The 27,939-nt window shown below is 42.8% G+C and overlaps 1 protein-coding gene across 6 annotated transcripts in view; it reads left to right on the forward strand.

The window, feature by feature from the left end:
* ANTXR2 (ANTXR cell adhesion molecule 2) overlaps positions 1-17,263 on the forward strand; it is a 130,195-nt gene extending 112,932 nt beyond the window's left edge. For 4 of the 6 annotated variants that reach the window (XM_085883456.1, XM_085883452.1, XM_085883454.1 and 1 more), the window contains exons 14-17: positions 5,085-5,138; positions 7,245-7,340; positions 10,887-11,054; positions 17,106-17,263. In XM_085883456.1, the coding sequence (XP_085739582.1) occupies positions 5,085-5,138; positions 7,245-7,340; positions 10,887-11,054; positions 17,106-17,234 (447 nt within the window). In that variant the 3' untranslated portion in view covers positions 17,235-17,263. The remainder of the gene's footprint in view (positions 1-5,084; positions 5,139-7,244; positions 7,341-10,886; positions 11,055-17,105) is intronic. The other 2 variants (XM_085883453.1, XM_085883455.1) reach the window with 1 other exon arrangement.
* Positions 17,264-27,939: the final 10,676 nt, after the last annotated feature.

The raw sequence follows: 27,939 nt of genomic DNA on the forward strand, positions 1-27,939 counted from the left end.
ACTATTTGTAATGAGAAATACCATAAATTGCACCATCATGGCCAGATCGAATAACTGTGAAGGCAAGAGGATGGAAGACACTTTTGTTTCGTCCGGGATTTTGGCACGTGCTGATATGATGTGCAGCTGCCGTTTTCACATCATTAAAGCGAAGTTTTCCGAACCAAATTTGTCGTGTTTTTACGTTATATCTTCCTCCCGGTGCTGCTGTTATATCCTGTCCAATAATTCATGTTGGATCGTACATTGTTTGCGCTATCTTTTGTTTAAATTGTTTTGTATTGTTCAAGGCCAAACTCAGCCTCGGATAGAAAGCGTGAAAATTATTTGTCTCTGTGTTCCTCGTTTTGCTTCTTTCCTCCCAAATATTTTACATCCACCTCCTCAACATTATCCTGTTTCCCCTCCTCACTTCAAAAAATCAAAACCAACAAACAATTTTTATTTCTCCACTCTGCAGTGATCTCATCTTGCTTGAATTTTCTTCTGCCTGTACTTCCTGTTGTACATTGGCCCCCTCCCCACTCTTTTCTAAACGTTTATTTTACCATATTTTAGCTCTTATATGAGCCTTGACCAAGTATACAAAAAAAAAATCTCGAAACTGAATCTTTATTAAATATAAATACTTCATCCTACTTCCTTTAACAACATTTAAAACCATTTGAAAATGCTTCTCTTCCCTTATATCTCTGTCAGGAATGCTACACGTGTTCTTCTTCTTGTTCTTCACCACGATATATTTTCCTTCTTCTTCTTTACACAGATTATTTTTCAAAATTGTCTGTCAGCTAAGCACTTGGTCCACCAAACATCCACCCGCATGAACAGCACGACATTTATTTTCTCGGTGCCTTCAACAAAAAAAAATCTGATCGCTTAGCCTGGTATTGGCTTAATGGTTAAGTTGGATGGCTTAAGATCTTCGGGTCTTGAGTTCAAGCCCCTGTCGTGCCGCTGCATTAACGCCAGGTGGGTTGACTTAACCTGTCATCTTTGTGAGATCAGCAAAATGAGTACCAGCTTACTGGTAACGGGGCATTGCATCAGTGGCACAGCTGCGCCCATAAAAAAAATGAAGCGGCCAAGCAGCCACAGGCTGCATACGACAAAATAAATCTTTATCTCTGTTTGTCCAATTTGGGAATGGAATCAGCATCCCTCCATTTCATGTCCCCTCTTTAAATTTCCAACCCCCTTCCCACCATCTCAAAGTCTGTCTGGCCATTCTCAGAGAGCTGCCTTGGACATGGAGTCTGGTATTTCACTCGTGCTGATTGGCAGGGACCGCAAGCAGCCATCTCTTCAGGACTGGTCTCCCATATCTACTGCCCCTGATATTAACTCAGCCTGGGAATTCTTCCAGAAAATCCTGCTCTCTCTTATGCACAGATTCATCCCATCTCATCATTAGTTATTTCCCCTTCTTCCCACCCTCATACAATACTGTGATGAGGCAGTTACTTTGAAACAACTTGCCATCTCTTCATCGAAGGCAAATCTGATCTAAAGAAATCTCAGTGCATTCCAAAAATACCGCAACAAATATGTGTCCACTCTCAGGAGAGCCAGAAAACAACATCTGTCCAACCTCAAGATTGAACGTTCAGACTTGTCTCCCTCCTCTAAAACCTGGTGGTGCCTTGTTAAGTCTGTCTGGTGTATGCTCCCCTTCCATCCCTTCCCTCTTTTCAAAAGGCACCACAGCCGACTCCGCTTGTGAGAAGGCCGAATGCCTCAATTCTGTTAGCTTCCAAATCTTGTCCCAAACCCCTCACTCTCGGTGCCCCACCCTTAACTGTCATAATGAACTGCTCCTGGATTCTCTCTTTTGCACCTTGCAACTCTCGACTCTGCAATTTGACCAGACGGCATTGGCTCACGTGTCCTAAAAAACCTGCTCTGCTGCTCTTGCACTTACTCTTTCTGCTCTTTTCACCCTATCATTTGCGCTTGGTCATCTTCCATCTGCTTGGAAATCATCCCACATCACTGCATTACATAAGCCTGGTGTTGGCTTCGCAGTTCAAGTGGCTTGCTTGGGATCTTAGGGTCATGAGTTCGAGCCCCGTTTACCGCTGAATTAACACCAGGTATGGTGACTCAACCTGTCATCCTTCTGAGGTCAGTGAAATGACTACCAGTGTACTGGTATTGGGGCACAGCATCAGCGGCACAACCGCGACCCACCAAAATGATAGCTACCTGGCAGCCAAGCTGTCATAAAGAAGAAGAAGAAGAAGAAGAAGAAGAAGAAGAAGAAGAAGAAGAAGAAGAAGAAACCACTACATAAAAGGGTACAAAAACAGATCAGCTTACTTCAATCCTCAGCAAGGTCATGGAATCCATTATTGCAGTTGATATGAAAAGCCTTCCTTTTCTCCAACAGTCTCATCTCAAATCTCACCAATTTGGATTCAGCCCAAGTAACTCGACCTTGGACATGGTACTTCTACTGACCCTGCAATGGAAGAAGGCCCTCAATCTCAGACTTGAGATCAGGGCCATCTCTCTGCACGTATAGGTGTGTGTGTGTGCGTGCGTGCGTGCGTGCGTGCGTGTGTATCCACATTTATTTGTTGTCGCTTTAAAAATCTCTGCAACCGCTTGTCTAATTAAAGCGAAACCTTACAAATAGGAAGGACTCTCCATGGAGAATATTGTATTGATAACTCTGATGTCATATATCACATGGTATGGCAGACATAATGGATTAAAGGTAGAAAATTGGACATCATATTCTTTGAAACTGTTGAATGAAAAAAATTGAAACGTGGTACGTGTCAACACCCCATGGTGTATATAGCATGATCACGATGACATCATAGGTGGAGTGCTATTCCAACCATAATTGGTTGAATAGAAATCCATATCTGAAAAAAATCTGAAACTTCATATATCTGATCTACGACATGATGTGAGTGAAGAATTATATTTATGACGTCATCAGTCACGTGGTCTGGCAGCCATATTGGATTGAAAATAAAAATGTTTTAAAAATCTTCCCCTCCGGAACCGCTTAACAGATCAATTATAAAACTTCTTACATATGATGGACTCGCCATGGGCAATATAGTTTGAAATTTTTTTCATATCCACCTTCATTGATACAATTTAGCCTTGATGTGCACAAAAGTGTTTGCTAAATTTCCTAATAATCGATCAATAATCAATAAAGCCACTGATAATGGCAATATATGGTACATGGATGATACGGGTATATGGGCCATAATAGTCGTGTGTTCAGTTAACAATGGTATGTTTGTTCATAATGAGCATGTGAGGCGAGACTATGCGTTCTAACGAGTGCCGTTCTAGTTAAGTGTTATGCTTATTTATTGTATCTTTGTGTTGATTCTGTCTCGGGTGTCTATTAAATAATTTATATTTTCTGAGTCACGCCTGTGGCTATTCCTGCCATCTTTTCTGTGCCAATGATTCAGTTAATTGAAACCCTGGAGGGAAATTTCTTAAATAAGATAATCTCTTTGGCTAATCATGCGTGTTAGACACGTGTGGGACTTAGGGCATGTCAAGACCACCACTCATGTGACGAGCTGTCCAAATTTAGCCTTCAGCCAGCTATCTGTGGGATATTCCCGGCATGTGCAGTTCCCAGTTCCCTTTAATCGCTTGCAGTTTCGGGTGGGGGCTGTATTTGGTTAGAATCCAGGAAGAAGCGGCTGCTACCACAACCTACTGCAAATTATAAAATAATGCCTACAAAAAGCTGTGTAACTGTTATAAAGCCAAGGACGGAATGCCATTTGAAATGTAATGTAAACACAATACCGATTCAACATCGATACGATTGTAATCGTCATATATATCCCAAACTTGATCTCTCGTAATTAGCAGGTTTGTTGGACAACAATCCCATCCTGGTTTCTCTCGTGACTTGGCTGAACAGAGCTGCTGATGTCACGAGGTAGTCACAGCACATTCTTGTTAGTGGAGACAAGGCCTTATGCCTTCATTGATGTTTAGTCATTCAAGGCCCTGGACTGACAATATGCTGGTAAAATATTCTGGCACCACTACAGCAAATAATAGATTGAGGGTGGGGTGGTGGAGAAGGTTATCTTCTTCAGATAAATACTTTTCTTTGCAATTTGCTTGCTTGACAATAGCTCCATTATCAAATATGTTTGTATAAGAACAAAAGGGAGTGGTGGGCGACTCAGTTCAGTCTACAATTTGCATGCATTCACTCGCCTATTAAAATAAGCCAGCCGCTCATGATAGGGGGAGGAAGCTGAACAGATGGGGGTGAACCGTTGGTTGCTAAGTGATGCGATTCATCTCGCCAGGGTTGTGAGAGCATTTTAAGGGTGCATGGGGGGTGGGGAGAGGGAGCAAAGGATGGAGCAAGAGGAGATTGTTATGGTATGGTAACAAATCTGTTAACCTTCCTGAGCAACGAGCCTTTCCTGCTGGAAGAGTGGAAATGTTGCTTTATATCATTGCTACATCAGAGTTGATAATGATATTCCATTTGACATTTATTTATATGAGCTGTTTTCAAAATATAACATGAATGTGTGACACAATAGACCAAGTCAATCCAAAAAATATATATATATATATATATATATATATATATATATATATATATATATATATATATATATATATATATATATATATATATATATATATATATATATATATATATATATATATATATATATATATGTAATGAGATTTGCTTATACCTAAATAAGGAGATGTATGGATTGAAAAGGATTGAAAAGTAAATATAGTACCATCCCTTCGACTATTTTGAGTACGTCTTTTATGAACTTTTTGAATGTTCCGTTTACTCTCCACATGGGAAGTTTAAAGCCAGACTACATAGTTTGAGTTGAGGACGATCAATTTTTTATTTATCTTTAATATTTAGCAGTTTATTAGGTTCCTCCTGATGATGCCATCTTTGCTCTTTACTTCTTTGGGCTCCTTCTTGGTCTTCCGTTTGATTATCTGTACTGTTGCGAAGCAGTCATTTTTATAAAAGTGCAGATGGCAAAGTGTTTGAAAGATTTGTTTTTGCTGTATAGTCATTTGTAAAATTCTTATTTCAGGTGGTGAATGAACCTCCACGACCACCACCTGCACCGAAGCAGGTAGAGTGTTATGTGTGTACATACATTCACTGACACAGCTATGATGGTAAGAAAGGCATTGTAGTGGCAGTTGTGGTAGTCATAGTCGTAGTAGTAGTAGTAGTAGTAGTAGTAGTAGTAGTAGTAGTAGTAGTAGTAGTAGTAGTAGTAGTAATAGTAGCGGTCGTAATAGTTGGTAAAACTTACAACATCCCTTTGTTAGAAACTTGTATGAGTTAGAGGTTGATTATTTCATAATCTTCATTAGCTCTGCCACCAAGGATGAAGGAGGTTATGTTTTCACCCCTTTGTCTGTTTGTGTCCAGGATATCTCAAAAAGTTGTGAACAGATCTGAATGAAATTTTGTGCACAGGTTCAGTGTGTGACAAATAAGAAGTGATTCGATTTTGGTGAAGATCCGGATCTGAATCTGATAATATTTTTAAAGTGATTCTTTACCATTGAGTGGTAGGGCTAAACTAATGTCTGGCATGATATCTCAAAAAGTTGGATGGATTCGGATGAAACTTGATGGACATGTTGGCTGTGTGATAAGGAAGAATTGATTCATTTTTGATGAACATCCGAATCCAGACTCGGATACGAGAATTATTTAATTTTTGAAGTGAGATTCTTCACCATTGAGAGATTCGGGCCAAAAACGATATAGTACTGTACAGCATGATATTTCAAAAACGTGATGGTTCTGATGTGTTCTCGTCGATCAGCCATTACGTGGCAGAGGTATGCACTCCTCTGAGTCCCCTTCTCGTTTATAATTTGTGTTGATAAGTTTTATAATATAACTTTTCCTTTTTTCAAACGAATATTGTCAATTTTAATTTTTAAGTAGATTTTGTTTTTCCTTCTCGTATTGGCTTCCCATCAGTGTATCCTTCATGTGTTAAGGTTTTTGGACACTGTCCAGCTTTTACCCAATATATTGTGGGAAAACATGTTTCATATCATGTGTGAACATCAGCCAGAGTCTGACATTTCACGACATGTTAGGTTTCACATGTGTGTCATGAAAAAAAATCTGACATGTTGTTTTTCATGATGATACATCTGTGCAATTCACCAATGGGTTAACATCATAATAAATGACTTTAGCCAATCGGTAAAAGGGACAGACCTGATCATCATGTGACCATTAAAGTGGTGGAAAAACCTCTGTGTAGCTTGGCACTGTATACAGGCTGTCTTGCGGTTTGTCTCACTTGGACACAAATTGAAGAGAAAAACTTGTACACAACCTCCAAAGAATGTTCTCTTTGTACAACATATTGACCAATGTATGTCCACCTTTTTTGTTCACAGCCAAACTGGATTACACATGACTACACCAAATATCAAGTTGACATTTTTACTTTTATAAATTATGTCAGTACAAGAAAAAGTACAGTATAATGAAACTGAGTTATAGTGATAATGAACTGGGTATGTACAGTACAAGAATAAGTACAGTATAATGAAATTGAGTAATAGTGATAATGAACTGGGTATGAACAGAACAAGAATAAGTACAGTATAATGAAACTGAGTTATAGTGATAATTAACTGGGTATGTAGAGTACAAGAATAAGTACAGTATAATGAAATTGAGTTATAGTGATAATGAACTGGGTATGTACAGTACAAGAATAAGTACAGTATAATGAAATTGAGTTTTAGTGATAATGAACTGGGTGTGTACAGTACAAGAATAAGTACAGCATAATGAAATTGAGTTATAGTGATAATGAACTGGGTGTGTACAGTACAAGAATAAGTACAGTATAATGAAACTGAGTTATAGTGATAATGAACTGGGTATGTACAGTACAAGAAAAAGTACAGTATAATGAAACTGAGTTATAGTGATAATGAACTGGGTATGTACAGTACAAGAATAAGTACAGTATAATGAAACTGAGTTATAGTGATAATGAACTCGGTGTGTACAGTACAAGAATTAGTGCAGTTTAATGAAACCGAGTTATAGTGATAATGAACTGGATATCTGTACATAATGTTGGTTAAGCTTTTGATGGATATGTAAATTTTCTTTGGTTCTTATGTAAAGGAAAAATTTCCACAAGTTGATTTTATTTTAACTTTGAACTTGAGAATCAAATTGTTGCTGCACCATCTTCCAGGAAGAAATCCCTGATCCAGAACCCAAGAAGAAATGGCCAACAGTCAATGCTTCATATTACGGTGGTGGTGGCGTTGGTGGTATCAAGCAAATGGAGGTACGTCTCTCACCACTTGATTTGATTTGGTTTGATACGTTATCTTCAAAATAATGCTTGAAAATGTTTTCAATCGAGTAACAAGCGAGGTTTTCATCCAACCACGTGCACAGCTGTTCAACAGTTTACCCATGTGCAATAATGCGACTCATTCAAATTCCTTACACACCGCTTGGCAATGGTGGCACATTACCAGATGAGATTATTTTTCACTGTATATTAATTAAATTCTTTGAATACATCTGTGTTAATCCAACTCAATGTCCACTTCTCTTTTTAACTTGATGAGATTATCTGAAACTTAAAGACCGTTTGGTGCTTCATTTAGTTAGCAGCATCTACAAGTTTTTGGATTGGGGTGAAGTGTTGTTGATTATTTTTGAATATCTGATGGAATAATTTGGTAGCTGCACAGTAGCCGATCACTTATCACTGATCGCCTCTGTAAAAGGAGGTGTCTCCTTGCATCTGGTAGCCTAGAGGGCACACTTGGGCAAGGAATAGGACCTGGTCTGCCCCTCAGCCAGGGTTAACAGCAAAGCCATCAATGGAACAGGGTGGTGTAGTGGTCGTCTGGCAATCATTCAGACAACTGTCACAACGGCAGAGGACCATTTGCTCTAAATAGTTGAGGACTGTTCCTAATTTCTAGACCCCTGGGTTTTTCTTATGGATTACTGGGAATCTAGTGCTGGGCAGCAGCAACGCTTTAGCGGGTGTTTTGAGTGGTTCATTGGTGAAACTTCCCAACTTTTTGGCAGCACTCCCATTTAATGCCCAGCAGATTACCCCAATTAATTTTTGTCAGACAAATGCAGGGGCCATACAAGCTATAGTTCAGCTGGGTACTGCAAGTAAACGGCACACCTTCCAATTGTCAAGCTTCAGCTTTCCGTTGGGACCAAGGAGAGTCAGCCCAGAGAGGTAGCCTACCTCTGCACGACATAGACTACTTAAAGACTGTGCAAGGACATTGCAACCACACTAAGCACTCTTGAGAGTTATCAAGACTCATGGCAACAGAGTAACACAGTCAGTACTGGAGGTTTGAGTATCTGGCTTCTGGTAGCATGATCTCTGTACTTGAGTGGTCTGGGAGTGATGGTCGCACGCTTGTTCAGGACGTTGGCAGCGTGAGATCCTTTTCAGGTGATCGGGTGGCTCGATTCAGGGATGGCCCACCTGCCCCAATCTGTGGAGGCCCCTAGAAAAGGTGGGGTAAAAAAAGGTTCATCCACCATATATTCTGGCTGGTAGCCCATGGTCATTGGGACTCCTTTTTGAGTGGGTGAAATCAACAAACAAAGAAGATAAAACTTGTTCTGGGTAGTTGGAATGTTCGAGCACTCCTTAATAATAGTAACAATAGATCACGTAGGTGCACTGCAATGGTGTCAAAGGAACCTGCTCATTATAATATCGACATTGATGTACTGTTGGAGACTGGGCTTCCACAAGCTGGGGAGCTTCAAGAGAAGAATTGCACCTTCTACTGGTTATGTTGCTCTGATGACCGGCAAGGCACCTATGGTGTCGGCTTTGCTGTTGCCAACTCTGTCTGCAGAAAGCACACAAAATTTCCAAAAAATATCTCTGATCATCTCGTGACTTTGTATCCCACGTAGTAACACTACCTTTGCCACAGTGGGAAGTGTGTTTGCACCAACTTTGTCTCGCAGTGATAAAGTAAATGAGCGGTTTTACACAGAGCTGAGTTGTACTCTTCGATCAGTACCAGCCACAGACAAACTTTTGGGTTTGGGTGATTTAATGCATATGTTGGCAGTGATCATTGGTCCTGTGGTCGGGTGTTAGGCAAATTTGGGTGAAGCAAATGTAACAGCAATGGGGAGTTACTTCTATCACTGTATAGAAACTGACCTTGCAGTTGCCATCAGATTTTTCGATATGCCTGATAAGTGGTATTTTATCTGGCTGCGCCCTAGATCTAAACGGTGGCGCCTGTTGGACTATATTCTTACATGAAGAAAATACCTATCAGATGTATGTGTCACTGGAGCAATGTGTGTTGCCGATTGTTCCATGGACCACAATCTCATCAACTTTGTCCTTAAGCTTAATCTTCATGAGCCTCGTCTGTGCCAGCCACCAAAACCAAAATGTCGGCTCAACATTTCTAAACTGCACACAGATAAGGGAAGAACCCATCTGTGCATAGAATTGAGTAATATTTGGAGACTGCTCCATTAGTTACAGAAGAATCAACAAATTATGTTTCGGCATCTTTCCACTCTGCTGTTGATACTGCAGCAGAATAACATTTGGGCATCCACATGGAGTAAATCTGGACTGGTTTCATGACAGTGACTCAGAGATTGAGGAACTACTTTCTGTTAATCATGCAGCCCTTTACTTCAAGTGCGGCTCAACAACCCGTCTTTTCCAGCTGCAATTCATCAACAGGCCCAATCAAAGGCGAACCTCCAACGGGAATTATGACGTATGGAGAATGGCTGGTGATGCGCTGAAAAAGCTAATGAAATTCAAGCTTTGGCTGATCGTGGTGACTCTCGGGGTGTCTTTCAGTCGCTGAAGGGTGTGTGCCCCACGCCGATTGATTAGCAGCCCTGTTCTCTCTTTTCATGGCAATGTTCCACTGTCAGATAAGCCAGATATATCAGGCATGATGGAACACCATTCGTTACTGCTCAATCGACCCTCAAGAGCAGACGATGCTATCCTTGATTCAATTCCTCGTTGGCCAATCCACTGGGGACTTAACACCATGCTGATTATGAGCTTAAAACTGCAGTGACTGGCATGGCAAATAATAAGGCTTCCTGGTCTTGATGGAATTCCTGCTGAAGTCTACAGATATGGTGATGATATATTCCTCAGTGCACTGCTGGACATATTTCAATGTTTTGGGAATGTGGGGAACTTCCACAAGACTTTAAGGATGCTTTTATTATTACTATCTATAAGAAAAAGGGTAACTGTCAGGACTGTGGCAATTACCATGGTATCTCACTCCTATCAATTGCTGATAAGATCCTCGACAAGGTCATGCTCAAGCCCCTCCAGACTATGGTTTTAGATATCTTACCTGAATCATAGTGTGGATTCCGCGAAGTTTGTAGTACCATAGATATATGGTGCCGTCTCGGTGCTCGAGCCTTCTACGAGGGGGAAATTCCTGGTTTCCCTCAAACTCACCCAGACCTGAGGCCGCTGGGAGCGAATAACTTCACCCCATGGTGGGTTGTGATGCAACAACGCAACTACGAATGCCAGTCGAGCAACCACGAGTCCCATTGTCCGTCCGTCTAACAACCATTTAAATGGGGGTCCCGTGCCCCCCCCCCAACCAGGGAACGCACCCTCGGAAAATGTGCTACTTACCTTATGTGGTGATCTTGAATGCAGCCGAGCTGTACCGCTAGCACATGCTGGACCCTGCAAACCGAACCGTCGGGAATCTCAACCTCACCAGGGTGATATGCTTAGGTGCACCTTTACTATTTGACTTGCATAACAAACAGAATCAAGTTTTTTTAATGATTTCCCGATGTGCTGTGGGAACAGGTCCGCTGGGGGGACAAGGGCTCAACAGAGGAAGGAGCCAAACTCGCCAAAGCTAAGAATGCCGTGGTCTCCATGCCACCCGAGGAGGAGGCTCTACACATGAATGCTCCACGATCTCCTCCTACGGCTCCTGTGCAACCGCAGACCCACTGGTACACACCTATTAAGGTAACTCATGAAGATGCTGTTCATTTTCTGGAAAAGATGCTGTTCTTCGAGCCAAGTGAGCAATTTACAATCAAAGGTATAAAAAAAAAAATTTAAGCCTACGATTGGTCAGTGTATTGGTTAAAAGTACCCATGACATAAAGGCCATGCAACCATTCAGAGTAGCCACAACATAAAGGCCATGCACGGATGAGATTGGCTAGTACATCCTTTAAGAGTAGCCGAAACAAAAAGGCCATACATGCATAACATTGACTAGTGTATCCTTTAAGATTAGCTGTGCCTCGATCATGACCTTGCTACGTCTTGAGGAGCCCATCTCTCAGGTTTATGATACCTCATTGCTGGTCGCGTTGATACTTATACGTACATACAAGTATAAAGTATCTGAGATATTTTAATACATATATATATATATACATACATACATACATACATACATACATACATACATACATACATACATACATACATACATACACACACACATACATGTGTTAAAATATTCCGGGTTTGTTAACAACATTCATTGCCCCAATAATCTCGATCACATCATTCTCTTTACCTCTGCCACTGTAGGTGGACTGAGGTTATGTTTTCACCTGTCTGTCTGTCTGTCTGTCTGTGTTTGGCTGTGAGCACGATGTCTCAAAAAGTTGTGGACAGATTCAGACGAAATTTGGTGGAAAGGTTGGGTGTATGAAGAGGATGAATTGATTCGATTTTAGTGAGGATCCGAATCCGGATCCAGAAACGAGAATCTTTAAATTTCTCAAGTGATTTGTCATCATTAAAAGATGGAGCCAAAAACGATATGTAGCATGCGATTTCAAAAAGTTGTGGACGAGTTATGACACAACTAGGTGACAAGAACAAGCTGATTAGGTAGATCTTGGTTCAGGTCCCGATGTAGATCTGGCCTATCGGCGGGATATTGAACGTAAAATGTTCAGCCGGGTGGAGGTATGCACTCTATCGTTTTTGTGATGAGAACTGTACTCCTCCCCAAAATTCAGCCAAGTTACTTGGTATACCATTTCATTTTCTCATTTTCCATATAACCTCGACATGGTACAAGACAAACTGTGATATTGTGTAAATCGATGCAGATTGTTATTATCCATCCAGTCAAATTAACACATTAAAAGTTTATAATTTAAAAAGCTGGACTTACTAGTCGGTAAAGTCGACGTTTCGGTGAGAATCCACTCGTCTTGGTCACGGCAGATGTTGAAGTGAAGAAGAAGCTTGAGAATTGCCACGTGACCTCTGCCGATGGGAAGGTGAGTTGGTCTGTCAACCAATCCGGGTGTCACATGTCTCTGCTGTACTCTGTTGTACATCACGAACTCTGCCGTAAATGCACACTTGAACCTGCATGGTCCCAGCTTTGATAAGTCAAGTGATTATCTTAGACAGAGAGAGAAAAAAAGAAGTGGTTTGCTGGAGGTGTAAAGGAATCCATTTGGGAAAGAGTTGAATCACCATCTCTCAACAAAAATGGTGGTTTGTGATTTCATCTGTTACAAACGTGGCACAAAGCTATAACATCTCTTCCACGCCGTCTGCAACTGTCACATAACGCTCGGATTGGTCAACAGACCAACTCACCTTACCACCGGCAGAGGTCATGTGGCGATGCTCAAGCTTCTTCGTCACTTTAACATCTGCTGTGACCAAAGGGTAAGCCAAGTAGATTCTCGCCAAAACGTCAGCTTTACCGACTAGAAAGTCCAGCTTTTTTCAATTATAAGCTTATACTGTTGCGATATTGTGTGTTTCCTTGGAATTTTTTAATGTCAACATGTTGTTTCACCATATATTCTGGAACCTTTGGTTCATTTTCTTGCCAAAGGATTAATCCTCACCCAGTGAGTCACTTTCTTCAAGGAGGGTCCGATGCGCCAGATTAATCCTGTATTTGGTCGGCCATCAATTTTTGCATCAATCTTCGATACTGTTAGATGAAATGCAGCCCCAAACTTGAATTGATGCTTCACTGTAGATTAATTATCAGTGTTCACTTTACTCCAAGGGTAGTTCAAGGTTGAGATGGACTTTTTATTCTCGAAAATCAGGAACTACAGTGGAATTGATGAGATGTCCACTTCTCATGGTATTCCCCTGCTGAAGGTATGGACTTGCCTTCTTGATGAGGTATTGTTGCGGGGCCGGGACGTCGGCCGACGACCTTGTTCACCAGACGGAGCAGTAGAGTCGGCTCGACCGATTGCCCGGAATTCAGATCGTCGCCCCGGATAAGTCCGGAGTTGACGGGTCCTTTGTTTTGGACCGTGAAGGTTCAATATTTCCACCACGTGGTACAGGGTTATTTGCCAAATTGTCAAAATACCTAGGGACCACGTGGCGATCTACCAAGTCTTCACACCCTCGACGGAACTCGTACGGAAATGAGCCGCTGAGCGCGCTCCTTCCGTGTGCGATTCCGAGCGGTTTAATCGCCGACAACCGTCGCTCCCGATTGTCCCATTACAACGGCCACGGCAGTGGCCTTGCTAATTTTCCCCAGCACGCAACACACTAAGTCAATGAAGGAATTGACACGAACGAGCTGAAAACATTTCACAAATGGGGGTTCATTTATACAACAATAATGGGGGGAATTAGGGAAGCACGCAAGAAGCAGAACTAAACCGAATAAAGCAAGGCAATGATATACAGCGAGAAAGCACCTGTACAATTCACTACTTACTGACTGGTGCCACAAACACACATACGCACACACCCAAAAATGGTCGGACCAGGTGGTCTTTATTGACCTGTCTTGGACCTGCCCGCCTCGTGCGGTCTTCAAGGACCAGGTCCTCGGGCCCGAACTGGACCCCCAGCACGATCCGGACGACCCAAGCGAGCGAAGTTGGCAGGCGAAGGCTGGCGGGAGAAGACCTTCCGTGCGCAGACACTTTCGAGAACCAGCGGAGAACGACAGGAGAACAACGCGCAGACCATGCCTATAATTATACCCCCCGCTTCGGAGAGGGGGGGGCGCCTCCTCGCGACCCATCTCTCTCACTGGCTGGTTTTGGCGCGCAAAGTCGCTCTTCGTCTCCCTCACTGGCCAAAACAGGCAGCAAGCCCTTTGATTGGCCCGGGGGCGTGGTGACGTCACGCTGCCCCCTTTCCTCCTGTCGCGGGCCCGGATTGGCTGAGTGGCGGTCGCCCCACCTGCTGCACGCCGATTGGTCGAGGGCCGCTTCGCGGCTCCTCCCCGAACTCCGCCTTCTTCCAAAGGACCGCCCCTCACACAGTCGGGGAAGTTGAGCAACATGTTTCTGCAGGGGCTCCGCCCACCCCTGATGGCGGCCAGAGCGAGGTGAAGGAAGCGAAGTGAAGGTGAGGGTGATGCGGTGTCGTCGGCGTTGATGTTGGTGGTGTAAAAATACACGAAAAGAAAACCTGACTATTAAAATAACTACACAGCACAGGAACATTTAATTACCCACCAGACTAGGGTCGGGACCTCAACTGGCACATGTACTTACCGATATAACTGATCTAAAGGACCTGTATGTTGTGTGCTCATGGCTTCCAGATTCGCAACAGTATCACCTTGATCCTACCTCGATCGTACCTGATTTATTTGTAGCAGTGCATAGCCATTTGAAGATGTACATCAAAGTCTTTGTGATTCATTATCTTAATGCGACCGAGATGTTTTTTGAATTGTCAAATATGATTTTTTTAAATCACCTGACAACACACTATGAGGGATGATTTATCATTGCAAACACATCTCTGCTTGAGTAGTTGTGGTCACATTTTCCATTTGACTTAATTGCATGAGAATTATCGTGAGATGTGATGAGAATGAGATGAGAACACACCGTGAAAATTATCATGAAAGCCCTTCCTTGACACACCTGAACTCTGATCCACCTACAAGGCCTTCATCTGCAGCTTGATGGAGTACTGCTCTCCACTGTGGGTTGGCACCCCGTCTCACATCTTGCGGCCTTCAGGATCATTATAATCTCCCATGATGAAGCTGAGTCTCTGGGTCTGTCACAGGTAGCTCGGTGGCCTCTGTGTCTTCTTATCGCCTCCTTTCTCGTCTTGCACCATCTGCTCTTTTCATATTTCTCTCCTCCCACCCCCGGGTTTCTGCAGGGTACATGCAGTCCACCATCAATCAACCCCCTTCTCATGAAACTCCCAAAATCCAGGATCACTGCTCACCCACAATCATTTGTTCCTCTTTTTCCCCACCTGTGGGACCAACTTCCACATTCTCTTTAACCTCATTTTTCGCTCCAGGTCTTCAAGACAACTGTTCACCACCATCTCAGATCTTCCGCAATCTAAAACCATGATCTTTTCTACCCTCGTTAACCGTTAAACCCCGACCCCAATCCCTCCCCCTTCAAAATTTCCAGATTTCCCTCCTGAGAGTTTCCTTCTGTATCCATCTTGTCCACCCCATGCATCCTTTCCTGCACATCCTCTCCTGCCCCCCATTTCTCCCCACACCCATTATTTACGCAAGTCTGCCTCTATCTTGGCCTTCAGCACTGCTGTTGGTGTCTGCACCTCCCCCCAATCTCTCTACTGTTCTTTTTGTTCTATTGTGTCCTGATTTGTTAAGTGTTCTAGCTCTTCCATGAGCCTTGACTGTTGTAGTGGAAAAGAACTCAATTGCCACACGATGGATTACCATACAAAAGAGAATCTTTAATTTTGTATGTACGGAGGTAAAACATTCAATGATTCACTACAAGAGTCCCGAAGCAATCACTCTTATACTTGTTTGACATCCAAATATTTAATTTTTCTTCGATAGCAAAACGTTTGCTCCAGTTTTGGTTTAATCTCCGCGAGACAGTGAGGCGCCAGCAAGGCGTTCTTCTCTTTTCAACAGCTGGTATGGGCAGTTTTCATTTAAACATTGGAGATACGAGTCTTTAACATAATGTGTTTCAATGAGATAAAAGCACATAAGAATTCGTAAGATACAATTCTACTTTACTTGTATATTCATTTATATCACTATGGAAGTCAAACGACTGTCGGGGAAAGGGAAATTTTACTCGCACACAATTCGATTCCAGTGCAAAAATATTTATTAACCTCCGCCATCGAAGATGGACGGAGGTTACTGTTTTCACCCCTGTCTGTTTGTTTGTTTGTTTGTTTGTTTGTGAACAGTATTACGGAAAAACTCCTCGACGGATTTCGACGAAACTTGGTGGGGGGATTAGGTATGGTCCAAGGATCATGCCATTAGATTTTGAACTTGGTCCAATGTCCGTTATGGTGGCCATTTTGATAAAATATTTGAATTTTTGTTTTTGCATTTCTACATGTTTTAAGTGATTTCTAACCCCCCACCTCTCCCCCCTCCCCAAAAAAAAATTGTTAGAGAAAAAAAAACTTAGAAAATTTTGTCTGTTTTTTTTTCTCTAACAATTTTTTTTTAGAGAATGAATTGAGTATGTGGAGTACGAATTGAGGAGTGAGTACGAATGAATTGAGAATGTAAATGTTAAAAGTAAAAGGGAAAGTTGCAAACTATAACTCTGTGAGCACTGTTGACGTCAAATTGAATGAATAGGATATCAGGTTCACTTGAGTGACCTAGCAGTATTGGCGGTGGAGGTTTTGCACTCTACCGAGTGCTCCCCCTCTAGTTTTATACTGTGTTCAATTAAGAAAAGTAACAACAACAAGTGAATATAATTGAGAATAAATGAATATAATTATTTTTCTTCCACACTGCATACAACCAAAAATTATTGTCATGTGGTCGTATTTCAGGTACTGTGTTTGAATGGTTGCATGAGTTGCGTTTTGATCAAATGTGAAGTGCTTTTTAGCTCCCAAACAAGCCTCGACATTGTATACAAAAAAAAGTGTTTGAGACCCACCTTGCACTGCGCTTATTGAATTTGCAGTGAGAATTAATGATTTTCTTTGTTCATTTTCTTTCTTTCTTTTTTCTCATGCAGTACAACCTTCCAAATGTAAAAATTGCTGGACGTTGAAATACGCAATATGTAGTGTAACGGTCTTGATTCGAACTTTTTTGTGCTTCAGACCCGTATGGATGTACTTTGGGCTCTGCTGCGGAGACAATACGACCGTGTGTCCATCATGCGACCACACCCTGGAGAAAGGGTAGGCTGTACAGCCCATATTCCAACCACTTCCTTATTTCACACATGAAACAGAAATATTGTCAGGTATATGGGTGTTATGTTCTACTCCCTCCTGACACACGTCACGGAGCTGAGGGAATTTAAAGAATGTCAGGAATCTCAAATTAACACCAACCACAATCAGCAAGTAATTAGACTTGAAAAGATAACCGGGCAGTTAAGAGGCTCTCTTTATCCTAATCCGTTTACCCGCCATGATCGCTATTATGATGATAAAGAACACACTCATGGGATGGGATTTCACACGCCAGCCACACAAAACGCAAATTGACGTTTAAGATTTCCATTTTAAACCCAATTTACCCTCGAGTGGATTAACAGGAGTGAGTGAATCAGTCGGAGTGAGAATAAAACCACATAGAAACACATTTATTTCCAGGAAAAGCAAAAAGGGAAGTGTTGAGCTCAAATAACGTAAAGTAAATAAACCACAAGGAAATCATGCTTTATCTAGTTGCCTTCCCTCAGTCTTTGCCAATCTTATGACGATATCTTGTCATTAATCAAGCACACAAACAATACAAAGGGAAGATTAGAGATGATGATAATGATGGGGGAGAGTAAACAAGACATTTGCTTTCTCCAGGTGCCGTCTTCTACTTTTGGCTCTGATGTGCAGGCTGGCATTTCCCCACACACAACGGGCTTGAGCTGGGTTGCTCAGGTGTGGTCATGGAATGGAATGAAGTCATGGCCACATAGCCTATGTTACCCCCCACACAAAGTTGTATTTGGCCCCTAAGCTTGGAGTTTGTAAATTAAAATATGTGGCACCATAGATAAAGAACAAAGAGAAAAAGAAAGCCAAGGGGGGTGGGTGGCAGAGAGACAGAGACAGAGACAGAGACAGAGACACAGAGAGAGAGAGAGAGAGAGAGAGAGAGAGAGAGAGAGAGAGAGAGAGAGAGAGACAGAGACAGAGACAGAGACAGAGACACAGAGAGAGAGAGAGAGAGAGAGAGAGAGAGAGAGAGAGAGAGAGAGAGAGAGAGAGAGAGAGAGAGAGAGAGAGAGAGAGGCATTTATATGTCTTCTTCTTCTTCTTTCGGCTGCTCCCGTTAGGGGTCGCCACAGCGGATCAACCGTATGATCCGCATAGTGATTTGGCACAGGTTTTACGCCAGATGCCCTTCCTGACGTAACCCTGGTTGCCTCTTACGACACAAGGATATGGTACACCTATTTTAACCGGGGCATACACCGGGCCCAGTACACTGGTACTCACTTCGCGGACCTCGGAAGGATGACAGGCTGAGTCAACCCCCTGGTGTATTAATTCAGTGGTCCAACGGGGCTTGAACTCAGGACCTTTTGGATCCCAAGCCGCTACCCCAACCACTACGCCAACACCAGGCTAGAGATTATATATATATATATATATATATATATATATATATATATATATATATATATATATATATATATATATATATATATATATATATATATATATATATTTTTTTTTTTTTTAAATGTATATATGTACAAGTATTTGATACACTGCCGATTTTGCAGGTTTTCCCATTTACAAAGCACGTAGAGGTCTGTAATTTTTTATCATAGGTACACTTCAACTGTGAAAGACGGAATCTAAAACAAAAATCTTGAAAATCACATTGTATGATTTTTAAATAATTTATTTGCATTTTATTGCATGAAATAAGTATTTGATCACCTACCAACCAGTAAGAATTCCGGCTCTCACAGACCTGTTAGTTTTGTCTTTAAGAAGCCCTCCCATTCTCCACTCATTACCTGTATTAACTGCACCTGTTTGAACTCATTATCTGCATAAAAGACAGCTGTCCACACTCAATCAATCAGACTCCAACCTCTCCACAATGGGCAAGACCAGAGAGCTGTCTAAGGACATCAGGGACAAAATTGTAGACTTGCACAAGGCTGGGATGGGCGACAAGACAATAGGCAAGCAGCTTGGTGAGAAGGCAACAACTGTTGGCGCAATTATTAGAAAATGGAAGAAGTTCAAGATAACAGTCAATCTCCCTCGGTCTGAGGCTCCATGCAAGATCTCACCTCGTGGAGCCTCAATGATCATGAGAAAGGTGAGGGATCAGCGCAGAACTACATGGCAGGACCTGGTCAATGACCTGAAGAGAGCTGGGACCACAGTATCAAAGAAAACCATAAGTAACACACTCCGCCGTCATGGATTAAAATCCTGCAGCGCACGCAAGGTCCCTCTGCTCAATCTAGCGCATGTCCAGGCCCATCTGAAGTTTGTCAATGACCATCTGGATGATCCAGAGGAGGAATGGGAGAAGGTCATGTGGTCTGATGAGACCAAAATAGAGCTTTTTGGTTTAAACTCCACTCGCCGTGTTTGGAGGAAGAAGAAGGATGAGTACAACCCCAAGAACACCATCCCAACCGTGAAGCATGGAGGTGGAAACATCATTCTTTGGGGATGCTTTTCTGCAAAGAGGACAGGTCGACTGCACCGTATTGAGGGGAGGATGGATAGGGCCATTTATCGCGAGATCTTGGCCAACAACCTCCTTCCCTCAATGAGAGCAGTGAAGATGGGGCGTGGCTGGGTCTTCCAGCATGACAACGACCTGAAACACACATCCAAGGCAACTAAGGAGTGGCTCCGTAAGAAGCATCTCAAGATCCTGGAGTGGCCTAGCCAGTCTCCAGACCTGAACCCAATAGAAAATATTTGGAGGGAGCTGAAAGTCTGTTGCTCAGCGACAGCCCCGAAACCTGAAGGATCTGGAGAAGATCTGTATGGAGGAGTGGGCCAAAATCCCTGCTGCAGTCTGTGCAAACCTGATTAAGAACTACAGGAAACGTCTGATCTCTGTAATTGCAAACAAAGGTTTCTGTACCAAATATTAAGTTCTGTTTTTCTGATGTATCAAATACTTATTTCATGCAATAAAATGCAAATTCATTATTTAAAAATCATACAATGTGATTTTCAGGATTTTTGTTTCAGATTCCGTCTTTCACAGTTGAAGTGTACCTATAATAAAAATTACAGACCTCTACGTGCTTTGTAAGTGGGAAAACCTGCAAAATCGGCAGTGTATCGAATATTTGATCTCCCCACTGTATAGATATATACACTGAACAAAAATATAAACGCACCAAGCGCAAAAATATAAACGCACCAAGCGATTGTTACTATTTTACCTCGAACTCATTAATACTAAATCTTCACAACAATTTGGTTATAGAATCCATGACAATTGAGCATTAAATTTCAAAGAGTTCCTTGAGAATTCTGGCGACAGTCTTTGCGCTACAACAGCCGACACAACCGAGGTGTCACTGTCAGAGTTCACACAGTCAGTAGCGGGTGTGTCCACCGTTGGCGTCACGCAGAGCGGTGCATCTCCGGCGCATGGACATCACCAGATTATCGATGGTGGGATGTTTTCCCATTCCTCCTGGATAGCCACACGGAGCTGGCGGACGTTCTCTGGGACTGCGTAACATTGTCGTACGCGTCGATCAAGAACGTCCCAAAGGTGCTCGATGGGCGACATGTCGGGAGAATATGGAGGCCAGTCGAGGACATCAATGTCCTCCTCACCGAGGAAGTCCATGCAGATCCTGGCAACATGGGGGAGAGCATTGTCGTGCTGAAACGTCACATGGTGAAGGCGCACAAACGGCACGATGATGGGTCTGAGTATCTCGTCCCTGTACTACTGCCCGTTCAAGTTGCCTTCAATGAAATGAAGCCGAGTGCGCTCTCCATGGCATATGCCTGCCCACACCATAACACTGGCACCACCGTGTGACACCCGAGGAAGGACATTGGCGTCAGTGTAGCGCTCCCCAGCCTGACGCCAGACGCGGAGTCTGCCATCAGCCCGATACAGCTGGAACCGCGACTCATCGGTGAACAGCACTCTCCTCCATCGTGCGAGGGTCCAGCGCAAGTGAACATTGGCCCAGTTCAGTCGGGTCTGACGCCGGACTGCAGTGAGGTCGAGTCCCCGGTGTGGTCGGCGGGCTCGGAGGTTGGCCTCCCTCAAGCGGTTACGCACCATCTGGGCTGAAATGCGCCTGTTATGCAGCCCGACAGTCTCATCGGCAGTCCTCGTGGCCGGTCGGAGTCGATCCCGGAGATGTTGCAGCCTCGTGTGACGATCCTGACCGGCGGTGGTCACACGTGGTCGCCGGGCATGTGGGCGGTTCACGGTGCTTCCAGTCTCTCTGAGGCGCGTTCTCAGGCGGCTAATGGTGGAGTGGTGGACATTGAAGTGTGCTGCAACGGCCCGTACTGACGTCCCAGCATTCAGCATGCCAATGGCGCGCTCCCTCAAGATTTGTGACATCTGTGGCATGTTGACATTTGGCACCAGTCCACATTTTGGGGAGGCCTTTTATAGGGCAAGCTATAGGGAGTGTTTGTGTCCTGGTCACGCTCACTGACCATCACTCTGTCAAGCCCCATGGTGTTTATGGGAAGGATTACTCAACGTGTGAGTCCACACACTCAGAGTGGTCAATTTCAATGGGAACATCTGTCTTGAGCAAAACAAAGGAACCATTGCTCAAACATATCATCGGTTTGACCATTTTCCCATAATGGCAATCTTGACTTAGATATTTAGGTTTGCGCGTTTATATTTTTGTTCAGTATATATATGTATATATATATGTATATATGTATATATATATGTATATATATATATATATATATATATATATATATATGTATATATATATATATATATATATGTATATCCATATATATATATATATCTATGTGTATATATTTATATATATATATATATATATATATATATATATATATATATATATATATATATATATATATATATACACGCGTGTGCTACATGGCCAAAAGTATGTGGACACCTGCTCGTCCAACATCTCATTCCAAAATCATGGGCATTAATATGGAGTTGGTCCCCCCCCTCCCCCTTGCTGCTATAACAGACTACACTCTTCTGGGAAGGATTTCCACGAGATGATGGAACATTGCGGCGGGGATTTGCTTCCATTCAGCCACAAGAGCATTGGTGAGGTCGGGCACTGATGTTGTGCGATTAGGTCCGGCTCGCAGTTGGCATTCCAATTCATCCCAAAGGTGTTCAATGGGGTTGAGGTCAGGGGTCTGTGCAGGCCAGTCAAGTTCTTCCATACCGATCTCGACAAACCATTTCTGTATGGACCTCGCTTTGTGCATGGAGGCATTGTCATGCTGAAACAGGAAAGGGCTTTCCCCAAACTGTTGCCACAAAATTGGAAGCACAGAATCATCTGGATGTCATTATTATATGCTGTAGTGTTAAGATTTCCCTTCAATGGAACTAAGGGGCTGAGCCTGAACCATGAAAAACAGCCCCAGACTATTATTCCTCCTCCACCAAACTTTACAGTTGGCACTATGCATTCGGGCAGGTGGCGTTCTCCTGGCATCCGCCAAACCCAGATTTGTCTTTCGGACTGCCAGATGGTGAAGAGTGATTCATCTCTCCAGAAAACACGTTTCCACTGCTCTAGAGTCTAATAGCAGTGAGCTTTACACCACTCCAGCCGACGCTTGGCATTGTGCTTGGTGATCTCAGGTTTGTGTGCGGCTGCTCGACCATGGAATCCCATTTCATGAAGCTCTCGACGACGTGTCTGTGCTGGCATTGCCTCCAGAGGCAGTTTGGAACTCTGTTGTGAGTGTTGTGCAACCGACGACATATGATTGTTCTGCGCTACACGCTTCAGCACTCGGCAGTCCCGTTTTATGAACTTGTGGCCTACCACTTTGTAGCAGTCCCATTTTATGAACTTGTGTCACCTACCATTTCGTGGCTGAGCTGTTGTTACTCCTTGATGTTTCCACTTCACAATTACAGCACTTACAGTTGACCAGGGCAGGTCAAGAAGGGCAGAAATTTGATGAACTGACTTGTGGGAAAGGTGGCATCCGATGACGGTGCCACATTGAATGTCACTGAGCTCTTCAGTGTGGCAAATTCCACTGCCAGTGTTTGTCTATGGAGATTGCATGGCGTTGTGCTTGATTTTATATACCTGTCAGCAATGGGTGTGGCTGAAATAGCCAAATTCACCAATTAGAACGGGTGTCCACTTACTTTTGGCCATGTACTCTTTGTGTTTTCCCTTAATCCTCATCGTTACCTGCATCCCTTGTTTGTCTGTCTCCGTCTACTTTCTCCGTACGCCCTGCTGTTGGTGTTTCCCCTTTCTCCTGCTGTTCGCTTTATGTTGTGTCCTGATTTGTTCTGTGTAATCGCTCTTTCACGAGCTTAAACCATGTAAAAATAAATAAAAAAATAAATAAAAGAAGTGGCCGGACATTTGCGGACCCGGATATTTGTGGCATTTTTCAGGAACGTATCCCCTGCGAATTGCAGGGTCTGACAATTTATTAATTTTGGTTCCAAGGCTTGTGAAAATTATGCCAAATTCAACCACCTGTGCACCACTTTACTCTAACTTAAACAAAGGTAACAAATTGCAGAAAGCTTATTGAAGGAAACAAAATTGTCTCGATATGTGGAATGTGCACTTTAGTCCAGGCATTTTCGCAGAAATATTTGGTCAACCTCCCACAAATTGCAACAAAAGCAAACTCAACAGATTTTGATTCCTGGATATGTTCTCAGTGACAGAAAAAAAAGTCCGAAGGGATCCTCCGGGGGGAAAGTCCTGAAATCATGGAAATCCAATATGGCCGCCACCTGGCTTTGGGGAAAATGAGAAAATTGTAAAGATTGATATTTTAATATGTAAATATATGTTTTTCTGCATTCTAATTGTTCCTAGTTATGGTCAGTATATTGATATACAAGAGAATAATTATAAAAAAAGTGAAATGTATTGAGGGTAAAATAAAAAATTATAGCTTTTGTCCAAAAATTTCAAATTTTTGTCCCGAAAAAAATATATTTACCTGATACTGATTTTGGCTCCTGGACAAAAAAAAATAAGAAACCTTGAAGACACGAGATGAAATCAAGTCTAAGGCAATACAATATAATTATGTAAATCATTGAAACATGACAAAATTCACAATTCCACTCGGGGCAATCACATCTACCTGACGAAGGTTTCGAAATGAAAATGAAAATTTGCATTAAACTCAGAAACTACATCCATTATAAACTTTTTTTTTTTTTTTTTTTTTTTAATATACATTTTTATATACAACTTACTATACATGTTGAGAAAAATCAAGCGTATTAAAGTTAGAACTCGACAATGTCGCATTCATCCTCATCATTGTCACATGGAGTGTTTGTGTAGCCAGAGCCCCTGCAGTTTCCACAAGCTGGAATGCACTCAATGTTGTGCTTCTTGCATGTGCATCTCATGGTGCTACATTCAGCCTGGCAGTTGCACCTCATGACACTTAACATCTTTTCAGGAGCTGGAGCTATTGATGTCTGAAGTGGCACAAAACCTGAGTCACACTTCTGCCAACCCCAGTCTGTGCAAGAAGTATGCAAGTCTGACGTCTTGAAACGAATCAAGACCACCTTCAGAAGCATGCCGAGTCAGCAAAGATATCTTCTAGAACTTCAGCGCTCTGAGTTCAGTATATGGACATGCTCGACATTCTACGCAAATACATCCTGGCAGAGCGCACTGCGAACTGGGCACTACATCTACAGCCCATCCAGGAAATGCTGCCTTACCTGGCAGCCTCAGGCCACAACCTGTATGCCAAATCTGCGAGGGTGTATCTGCAGCAGATGTCCAACCTCAAAACTCAACATCCCAATGTCCAACAACGTTTTGATGAGGGGTTCCATGTGGTTCGACGAAGTGATCGCCTGTGGGCAGGTCTTTCATCTGACCTGATCATCAAACAAGTTCTGATGAGAAGTTTGAAGATCAGCGGGGGGCTTACACGAGGGCGAGGAATGACAGAGCAACAATGGCTGGTATGACTACTATCAATGCCTGCCTGTGCAGAAATAAACCAGGCAATGCAGGAGCTCATAGGTGTGAACTACAACACTGGAGAGCAGAAGAAGGACATGACCAAGGAAAGACAATCTTGTGACTGGAAGGACACACTATCAGCTCTTCAGTATTTACAGGAACGGAATCCATTCAGTAGTGATTCACGTCTGAGGAACATTGCTACTGGAGTTCATGCACACCCCACCGTCAATGTCGATACCGCACATGCTGTAGGAGCCAAAATATTGAAATCTATGGATGGGAAAACACCTGCCGAGTACACATTTTAGAGGAAAGACCAAGTTTTCACCCTCGGCATGAAGACATCCGTCAAGATTGATGGAGAGCAAGTCCAAGTTGACCCACAACTCCTCTTCCAGAGACTGATCACTGTTGCACAGACAGCAGAAGAACTGGAGTCGGCCTTCAAATATGAACTGTGCAGCTATCCACCAGCCCTCTTTGATTCCTCTCTTCAGCTCCGAGAAGCCAGTCTTTGCTAATGCCATCTGGGATCCTCTTGGATCCAATGTCCCAGCCGATATTCCCAATTCTGGGCAACAGTATGTTTTGGATGGCGGGGCACTTGTTCAATGCATTCCATGGTCTCGTGGATCTACATAGAGACATATGCCACCAGTCCACTGATTATGTAATGAAGAAGTACGGAGATGCCATAGTCGTGTTTGATGGTTATGAGAGTACCAACACGAAGGACATGACACACCAGAGATGGTCTAAAGGGAATGCTGGCACTACTGTGACATTTACAGCTGACATGCGTCTCACAATGAAGAAGGAACAGTTTCTTACCAATAGGCAGAATAAACAGCGATTCATTTTTATATTGAGTGAAGAGCTTCAGAAGAAGAACTGTGAGACACACCATGCCTCAGGGGATGCTAATCTCCTGATTGTACTGAAGGCCGTGCAGTCTGCTACTGTCACCAACACTGTGTTAGTTGGTGATGACACAGACCTCCTCGTCCTCCTTTGCTACCATGCAAGCTTAGAACCCATGACCTCTTCTTTTGTCCCGAGCCAAAGAAGAACACGAAGAAGCCTCGCATCTGAAACATCAAGGGTACAAGGAAAATGATTGGTACAGACATATGCAAGCACATACTGTTTCTACATGCAGTTCTTGGGTGCGACACGACATCTCATCTTCATGGGATTGGAAAGGGAGCTTCCCTCAAAAAGTTCAAAGCAAACAACACATTCCGTGAGCAGGCCAAGGTTTTTGATACATATCCAGCTTCCGTATGTGATGTGGCGGATGCAGGAGAAAAAACATTGGTGATAATCTACAACGGAAAGTCAACTGACACCCTGGACACCCTCCGGTATCAGCAGTACTGGGACAAGGTGGCTTCGAGCTCCTCTCACGTGCAACCACAGACGTTACCACCAACATCAGAAACAGCAAAGTATCACAGCCTGCATGTGTATCTGCAAGTCCAAGAATGGAAGGGATGTGCAGATGAACTTCTTCCGACAGACTGGGGTTGGCAGAAGTGTGACGAGGGTTTTGTGCCACTTCAGACATCAATAGCTCCAGCTCCTGAAAAGATGTTACGTGTCATTCAGTGCAACTGCCAGGCTGAATGTAGCACCATGAGATGCACATGCAAGAAGCACAACATTGAGTGCACTCCAGCTTGTGGAAACTGCAGGGGCTCTGGCTGCACAAACACTCCATGTGACAATGATGAGGATGATGACGACATTGTCGAGTTCTAACTTTAATATGCTTGATTTTTCTCAACATGTGTAGTAAGTTTATAATGGATGTAATTTCTGAGTTTAATGCGAATTTTCATTTTCATTTCGAAACCTTCGTCAGGCAGATGTGATTGCCCCGAGTGGAATTGTGTAAATTTTGTCATGTTTCAATGATTTACATAATTATATTGTATTGCCATCGACTTGATTTCATCTTGTGTCTTCAACATTTCTTATTTATTTTGGTCCAGGAGCCAAAATCAGTCAGGTAAATATTTTTTTTTCGGAACAAAAAATTGACATTTTTGGACAAAAATGCGATAATTTTTTGTTTTACCCTCAATACATTTCACTTTTTAATAATTATTCTTGTATATCAATATACTGACCATAATGAGAAACAATTAGAATGCAGAAAAACATATATTTACATATTAAAATATCAATCTTTACAATTTTCTCATTTTCCCCGATGCCGGGTGGCGGCCATATTGGATTTCCATGATTTCAGGACTTCCCCCCAGAGGATCCCTTAGGACTTTTTTTTCTGTCACGTTGGACATATCCAGGAATCAAAATCTGTTGAGTTTGCTTTTGTTGCAATTTGTGGGAGGTCATCCGACATTTTGACTGTACTATGGAATCGGTGACCATGTTCACTTTCCAGAAATCGGTGGCTCCCTTTACCTTAATGATGAGAGATAGTGTTTTTTCTTTCTTACTTTCTTTCTTTCGTTTGTAAACATAATCGAGGCTCATGTAAGAGCTAGTACCAGTCCACTGAATGGATCAGGACGCAACAGAACAAAAGGAACAGTTGACAGAGAGAGCGGAAACACCAACAGCAAAGTTTAAGGCCAAGATCGAGGCAGACTTGGACAAATAATAGGTGTGGGAAGGAATGGGGGGGGCAGGAGAGGAAACAAGGGGTGGACACGATGGATACAGAGGGAAAACTGGAAATTTGGAAAGAGGGATTGGGGTGGGTGTGGAGGGGGGAGGGGGTTAACAAGGGTAGAAAAGATCATACTATTGGATTGGAGACGATCTGAGAT

This window comes from Eptatretus burgeri, chromosome 5 (genome assembly GCF_056783735.1).
Source record: "Eptatretus burgeri isolate ZD-2024b chromosome 5, Ebu_testis_v1, whole genome shotgun sequence".
In the NCBI taxonomy this organism is placed as follows: domain Eukaryota; kingdom Metazoa; phylum Chordata; class Myxini; order Myxiniformes; family Myxinidae; genus Eptatretus; species Eptatretus burgeri.